Genomic DNA, 8434 nt, shown 5'->3' on the forward strand with positions numbered 1-8434 from the left:
GTGTGTGTGTGTGTGTGTGTGTGTGTGTGTGTGTGTGTGTGTGTGTGTGTGTGTGTGTGTGTGTGTGTCTGACCTCGATCTATGGTTTCAAACTCCTTCTCCTCTCCCGTCATCCTGGGAATGCGTGTGCACGGATCTTTCACACTCGTGCAAATAGCGTACACCTAAAAGAGAAAATAAAATAAAAATGATTTTCCTGTTCTCTCTCCAACTCTTGAAAGTGATCGACACGCTGTTACTTCGCATGGTGGAGGTGTGCGTGTGTGTGTGTGTGTGTGTGTGTGTGTGTGTGTGTGTGTGTGTGTGTGTGTGTGTGTGTGTGTGTGTGTGTGTGTGTGTGTGTGTGTGTGTGTGGATACTGAATGTCCTCTTCCAACATGAGAGTAACATGATTACAAAGGTATCCCAACTGTAGCTGTGAACATGACAGGATGTGTGATTACCTAGAAGAGCATCAGGACTGTTTGAGGCATATGATAGCTATGTGATTAACATGATGATTCAGCCTCTATGGAGAGAGACATATGACAAGCATGATCATTTCTGACGTGGAGCTAATCTGAAGTAAACATTGAATACTGCTTTCTATTCCTCCATCTTGTGACTGAGTAACTCCCTCTCTTGGATATCAGCATGTGAAGGACACTGTTCAGGAACTAGTTGATGCTCTGTATGTGATGACTACTTCCATTCTGGAGAGGATCACAGATAAATGGATCCTGAGATTCAAGCTCAAGTCGGGGACGAGGGATTATTAACATTTTTAAATGTGTGTGTCTTCTTCTGTGTGAGAGGATATTACCTTGCACTCCACATGGTAGGCGACGTAGTGCACGGTGCACCTCAGGGGGATTTTTCTGACGGGCCAGGGGGCGTCGTAGGACAGGTAGGTGGGCAGGACGCTGATCCTTAGCTCGCCCTGAAGGACACACACACACACACACACACACACACACACACACACACACACACACACACACACACACAGTATAATCATTTAATTACAAGGTTATGTTTTTGTTTCTCTTTTTCTCTTTGTGGAAGTGACAGTGAAGGCAAGCCCCAACGAATACTATCAAAGTGTTTGTGTGTGTGTGTGTGTGTGTGTGTGTGTGTGTGTGTGTGTGTGTGTGTGTGTGTGTGTGTGTGTGTGTGTACCTGTTTGTTGAAGTAGAGGAACCCTTTGGGACAGTTGATGTTGTGGAAGGGGGCGAAGGACTCTATTGATCCGTCGATGGTCATTGGATGAAGCCTGATGGCTCCGCGGGACGTGACGAGCATCCAGTGAGGAGACGGCCCGCAGATAAACACCTGAAACAACGAGGAGAGCTAGTACGATGATGGAAAACACACCTGTAAAATCTAACTTAGTATAAAAGGGTGGCAAATAATCAAGTAGGGCTGCCCTGGGAAATTCTTCCATTAAAGAAGTATGTAATAACAGCTAACTATAATGTATTCATCTATTTTGTATATATGACTTTACTGACTGCTCCATTTCGCTTGTGTATTTTCCCCAGGATATCGTTTCAGCCTTATTGATATAGTTATACCATTATTTCCTTATATTTAAATGTTGTCACAACACGGCTGTTATTCTTCTTTTCATCCTCACCCCTGAGTATCCCGAGATGTCCTCAAAGTATCTGAATCTGGCGATCCGGCTTTTCACAGAAACGCTGTCCTCAGTGGCTCCGCTCTCCGCCTTCCTATCTTTCTTAACCTTAGTTTTCTTTTCTCTGAAGTTGATGTTGTGGGGAACCTGTGCAGAAGTAAAGAAGCACAGCTAACATCCACTTTGTTCAAATGTCACTCCATGATGTCCATCTTTATCGGTGTTAAGATCTTACTTTTTTGAAGCGCACTTTCAGGTTGTTCTGTGGCTGCTGTTGATCGTACGGGAACGCCTCGTAGATCAGAAGCTCCTGCTCCACGTGGACCTAGGAAACAAGAGCATTTCCTCTTATAGATCTAGACAACAAGAACATTACAAGAAGATGTTCTCCTTTGATCTATAAAACAAGAACCCATAGAGTGCTGACGCGTCCTGAAACCTGGAAGTAAACTCCTTCTGGTTCCTTCGACAAAACGCAATGCAATTTCTCCATAGGATTTTGGAAAATAGCTAAAAATAAGGTCTGTGTTTGAAACACATTGAAGAGACGGATCACGTTTTGTTCAGCCGGATAATCTCCACATGTCTACCCTATTTTTATCCTTTTCTAATCATAAATCTAGTCGCCAGAAGCAAAATGCTAACGTTATGCTATAAAGGAACTACATCGCTGCTTCAACGTCACGCCAACTTAAGATCCATGTTCAAACATACAGATTCTAAATGGTCCAAGTTGAAGCGTTTGTTTGAACAGTCTGCAGGAGGCAGGTACTTGCTTTCAAGCAGAACAGGGCAAACTAACTTAGAGGAGTGTTTACGTGTTCGGCGTAATGACGTACAACGACCTCCACGACCTCTGTAGTCCTATTCAGCCACTTGGTAACAACCATCGTTTTTCAGACACGTCAACTCTTCAGAAATCACCAGTGGGGTCACTGCTGATGGATTTAATGTAGAACAAAACGTGATCCGTCTCTTCAATGTGTCTCAACCACAGACCTTATTTCCAGATATTCTCCAAAATCCTACGGAGAGATCCCATTGGCTCTGAGACCAGGGAACAGGAAGTGGTGACATGCTGACTCACTTCCTGGTTTTAGGACTCGTCACTGCACCACTCTATGATTAATGTCATTAACAGCTAATTTCACATTTCCTAATACTTTGAGAACAAACCTACTAAATTAGTGATATTTGCACACAATTAAGTGTTGGTACATTTAGAGTGTATTCTTGTCATGAGCAGGATGTGGACATTAATCTATATATTTTGTCATAGCATAGCAGATTTTCAGTTTTAACATAAATTCTTTGATGTTAAGTGGACTTCACTTTTGTCAACTTGTAGTTAATCTAACGTTTTTTGTTTTTAGTTAACTCATTGGTCTCGGTTGATTTCCCTCACCCCAAAAAAATGACTCCAAAAGATCTTGAAAGTCCGAGGCTCCTTGAATCCATCATTGAGATTGAGGATTTTTTATAGTATTTGGAAGTCAACAAAACCTTTTTTAGATATGTCAATATGTTGGTAATCAGATGCATGACTGTCTTTAAACGTATAACATCTACGGTACAACACTACGACTTGAAGGTAAACAACATTAACATATATAACAATTCAAACGTTATTACTTGAAGTAATGTCAGTGTCTCAAGGCAGTGGTTTGACGGCGGTGAAGTTTTAAAAACATTTCCTTGTTATTTATTTAGTCTCCTTGGTTTAATATCCCCCCAAAAAACAACTCATCAATGCACAACTCTTTCCAAAAGTTCTCCAATGTCAGAGTATCCTTGAATGCATCATCGAGATAATCTGGTCCTTTCTTGTGTTTAGAAGTCAGAAATCTCTGATGTCAAAGTGACTTTTGAACACACCAAGAGGGCGAGCGTTCAAAAACCTCCCGTCCTCCAAACTGCATGACCACATGATGATGACACCTCTGACAGACAACCAACGGAGGATATTATGAATTTGTATTATTCATGTCCTTTTACCCTCATCATCTAAACCGAGGCTTTGTTCTTCGCTGCGTTTGACATCGTAGTTTTCACTTTCTGCCACGTGTTTAGAGTTAACTTTTCAGTCGTAAAACTCGACTCAAAGGACCAAACAACACCTGCAGCAATTTGCCGTGACTTAATTTCATTTGCATTGACGTCATTCAACAGAAAAGCTTGGCGTTAATTGAGTATTTATTTCAATTTTCTTTCATCAGAGAGAAAAATGAGAAAAACACCCACATTTCAAACAGTGATTCCGCCCTGCAGGAAAACACCATAAGTTCTCCATTATTAGCTCCTTGCGGTCTAATTGTCCGCGGCGTCGCCTTATTTCAACATCATAAGTCTTTGATTATTGTTGCTAATTACGCTATTAGTACAATGGAGGGGAATAATTCGTCATAATCGCTCACATTTATCATAATTACCCAAGTTTACAGTCACCTACGCTTAATGTCGTTTAGAGCGGCCAACGGCTGCTGCTGCTGCTGCTGCCCAAGGACAAAGTGTGTGTGTGTGTGTGTGTGTGTGTGTGTGTGTGTGTGTGTGTGTGTGTGTGTGTGTGTGTGTGTGTGTGTGTGTGTGTGTGTGTGTGTGTGTGAAATCAACAATGAAGGACAGGACAGAAGAAGACGGCAAGGGATATCACAATGAAGGACAGAGAGAGACACAAGGAAATTCACAACATGATAGGCAGACAGAGAACAACAAGGAAATCACAAATGGAGGGAGACAGCGACGACGCTACGAGAAATCACAAAATGAAGGACAGACACGAAGAGACGACAAGGTAATCCACAAATGAGGACAGACAGAAGCATACGACAAGGGAATCACAACTGATGACAGACATCAGAAGACAACCAGGAAATACAATGAGGCGACAGTGAAGAAGACGGCAAGGGAAATCGACAAATGCAAGTGCAGACAGAGAAGGACGACAAGGGAATCACCGACAATGAAGGAACAGGACAGAAGAAGACGAGCAAGGGAATCACAAATACAAGGAGAGACAGGAAGAAGACGAACGACAGGAAATCACACAATTAGGGACAGCAGCAGAAGACGACAAGGCAAATCACAAATGAAGGGACGAACAGAAGAAGCGACAAGGGAAATCCAAATAGGACAGACGTAGAGCGACAAGGGAAATCACGAATGAAAGGAGACAGAAGAAGACGCGACAGAGGGAAATACACTGAGGACAGACAGGAGAAGAGACGACAAAGGAATAGCACAAATGAAGGACAGACAGAGAGCGACAAGGGAAATCCACAAATGAAGGACAGACAGAAGAAGCGACAAGGGAATCGCAAGAAGGACAGACAGAAGATGTCAAATCGGTAGGTACTTAGTCCTGGTCGGATCAATCAACCTTTCCCGTGTAAATCTGTTTCTCGCGTTAAGGTTTCACGAAGGCATATCCGTCAAATTGTGTATTATATGTACATTAAACAAATACTTTACTAGTTCTTTAAAGTACGGCGAGGTATAAATTATTTTCTTACATAAAAAGTCTGCAATTCTAACATATCCTGAAGAATAGACGCCTGACTATATGACGTTTACAGAGAAGTAGGAGGAATCGTTGCCAGACAAGAGGAATCGTTGCCAGAAAATCGTTCTTAATTGTTGGAGACCTAACGGACTTTTGGTACGTCGCTAGAGTCTTAAGTTGTTTAAACACATTTCATTCATTATGGATCGTACCGTCTAGGTGGCTCCGTAAAGAGATAGGACTTAACAAATTCTAACTTTCAACTTAGTATAATTCTTTGCCAAAATTTTGTTAATCAGGAAATACTTTACATTGTTCACTTAAAAGAGTCTTGTCAATTGTTGCAAGGACGTGTGGAGGAGCACTGCAGGGGGGGTCCTTGGCTAAGTGCCCCCAAAGTTGTACTGTCGTCACGGCACTTGGTCAGTCTAACGACGCTCCGTCTGACTCCGCATTCACACACACAACACACACACTGGCAAGACGTCTCGCCACTGGAAATTGGAGAGGGACGACACGACAGACGGTCGTCGTGAAGTCGGACTCCTGTAAGTTGGAATAGGTAGGAAAGAGAGAAAAAAGAGAAAAAGTAAAACAAGAAAATGGAAGTAAGCGGCGAGATTTAGGTAAGGAAGTAAAGAGTGAAGTCAGAAAGAAGACAGGGGAGGTTGTTGAACGGTAGCCGGACACTTAAATAACAATATAGAACTGTGAAACGTGGGGGATTCTTGTTTTAGGGGGTTCCTGTTTTTAATTTTCGTATTCTCATTGATATATTATGTTTCGTTATTGCTTTGATATTCGTGTTGTGTTCTTTGTATGTAATGTTTTATATTTATTATATATATATATGTTACTACTATTTATATGGAATTTATATTGTATCTTATTGCGTATTCATTTGTAAATTTTTTACATTGCATGGTTTTGTAAGGACTTTAACATTCTAATTTCATCGCCATGGCGTGGACCTACACATGAGATGTTCTCGCTCTCTCTCTCGTCGTTCTTCTCCTAGCTCCTCTCTCTCGCCTTCTCTTCTCTCCTCTGTCTTCTCCTCCCTCCTCTTTCTCTCTCCTCCTTCTTACTTTTCCTCTCTCGTCCTCTTCCCTGCTCTCTCCTCTCTCTCCTGCTGCTCTTCTTTCTCTCTCTCCTCTCTTCTCTCCTCCCTTCCCTCTCCCTCTCCTTCTCCTCTCTCTCCCTTTCTCTCTCGTCTCTCCTCTCTCCCTCTGCTTCTCCTCTGTCTCTCCTTTCTCTTCCTCTCTCTCTGTCTCCTTGCTCTCTCCTTTCTCCCTGTTCTCTCTCTACCTTCTCCTCTGCTCTCTCCTCTCTCCTCCCTCCCTCTGCTCTCTCTTTCTCTCCGTCTTCTCCTCTCTCCTCTCTCTCTCCTCTGCCTCTCTTTCTCTCCTTCTCTCCTCTCTCCCCGCTCTCTCTCTGCTTCTCTCTCCTCTCTCCTTCTCTCCTAGTATAAAACGAATAAAGTAGTGGGTAGATAAGAAGTAGCTTTGTAGATTATTGACAGAAATTTACTGAAAGAAATGCAAGGGGAGGCAGGGTGAAAGGAAATGTTGAGAAATTGTGTGTGCACAGGTAAAATGCTGTGGTGTGTGGGAGATCCGTACATTGTGTGGAAGAACAGAAACTTGATTCACAACCAATTCGTGTGTGTGTTTTGTTGTGTGTGTGTGTGTGTGTGTGTGTGTGTGTGTGTGTGTGTGTGTGTGGTGTGTGTGTGTGTGTGTGTGTTTGTGTGTGTGTGTGTGTGTGTTGGTGGTTGTGTGTGGTGTGGGTGTGTGTGTGTGTGTGGTGTGTGTGTGTGTTGTGTTTTGGTGGTGTGTTGTGTGTGTGTTTGTTCTGTATAGATTGGTTTTATTGGTGTTGCTTATATTGGTCTTTGTTGTGTGTAGGTTTCCTCTTTTGTGTACTTGTTGGTTAGTCTTTTTTTGTTTATCGTGCTGTTCTTGTAAACTTCTAGTCTTATGACTCGGTGGACGTTGGTTAGTGTTTTGCATATATGTGCTCGTCTTGGTTAGTGTTTGATTTTTTGTTGGTTCTTGGTTGGAAGTGTTGTTGTGTGTTCTGGTGTGTGTTGTTGGGTGTTATTTTCTCGTGATATGCTTTGGGATATGTTTTTTTTTTTTTTCGGATCTACTTTATATTCTCGTTGGTATATCGTGTTGTAGATTTTTTAATATGTATGATGTCTCGCCGCCCGCCGTTTTCGCCTATATTATTTGATTGGTTTTGCTTTTTTTATTATTTTATTAGGAGGCGGGACTTTTTCAAGTAACAAACGGAGTCACGCAATACGACAAGAAATTTTGTGTGAGCAACCTGTGCTAAATTAATGACCTCGTGAAAATGATTTGGGTATACACTGATTAAGGTCTCTCACTCACACCTCCACCTCCTCGACGGCCCACCGTTTAGTAAATCGCCCAGGCTGTTTTCTGTCTTCGCGAATACACAACGGTCCGTCTTGAGTCTCTCCTTCCTTTCTCCTCTGTGACTCTTGTTACTTGAGGTTGAGGGTTTTCAAATTCGTATAGCTTTGGTTACACGAAAATACGAAAGGTCACCAAATAGACAAATTAAACTTTAAAACATTACATGGCAAATAGACACCAAAACACAAGCGATGGAAATACGAGGTCGGTAACATGCACTATCCATTCGCAGCCTGGTTAGTAGATTCTCCTTTTTTTCTGTTAGTGTTGTCTCGGCCGGTCGATTTGGTTGGTCTCGCTGCTCCTGGGACCATTAATTGTCTGGCTCCCACTTTTCTCCACGTCGTCGTGTTCTCTGTCATCTTTTCTTTTTTTTTTTTGTACCTCTTTAATGTATGTGGGTCATCTCAGTGTTTGACTTATATTTTTTCTTTTGGACTAGTTGTTGTTTGTTGTTGTGTCCATTTTTGTTTTCTTTGTTTTCCTTTGTTTATTGTGTTTCCTATTTTGTTATTGTTTGGTTTCGGTAGTTGTGGTCTATTGTAGTAAAGTGGAGGACTCGTTGCATTTTTGTGAAGTAAAGTGACTTTATAAACACCACCACATTATTCTTTCTGTCTCAAACACAATCACACACACACACACACACACACACACACACACACAACCACACACACCCCCACACACACACACACACCCCACCACAACACCCACACCACCAACACCAAGTAGGACGGTCTTGACTGGGAACACGGAAGCAGGCATTCAGGGTCCTGTAAAGTATACGTTTATGTTTGTGCGAAGAAGTTGGGGGGGCGTGTGGGTGTGTGTGTGTGCTGTGTGTGGGTGTTGTGTGCGTGTGTGTCGTGTGTG

General features: G+C 42.4%; 1 protein-coding gene across 1 annotated transcript in view; it reads right to left on the reverse strand.

Annotated features, from left to right (window-relative positions):
- The window catches only part of LOC104951744 (cleavage and polyadenylation specificity factor subunit 1-like), a 4700-nt gene extending 1084 nt beyond the window's left edge, over positions 1–3616 (reverse strand). Inside the window, exons 1-6 of the mRNA XM_010778476.1 lie at positions 3611–3616; positions 1851–1940; positions 1616–1762; positions 1159–1311; positions 803–919; positions 74–164 (exon numbers count right to left, since the gene is read on the reverse strand). Coding sequence (XP_010776778.1) covers positions 74–164; positions 803–919; positions 1159–1311; positions 1616–1762; positions 1851–1940; positions 3611–3616 — 604 coding nt within the window. The remainder of the gene's footprint in view (positions 1–73; positions 165–802; positions 920–1158; positions 1312–1615; positions 1763–1850; positions 1941–3610) is intronic.
- Positions 3617–8434: the final 4818 nt, after the last annotated feature.

Source organism: Notothenia coriiceps, unplaced genomic scaffold, assembly GCF_000735185.1.
Source record: "Notothenia coriiceps isolate Sejong01 unplaced genomic scaffold, NC01 NC01_scaffold00019001, whole genome shotgun sequence".
NCBI lineage: Eukaryota > Metazoa > Chordata > Actinopteri > Perciformes > Nototheniidae > Notothenia > Notothenia coriiceps.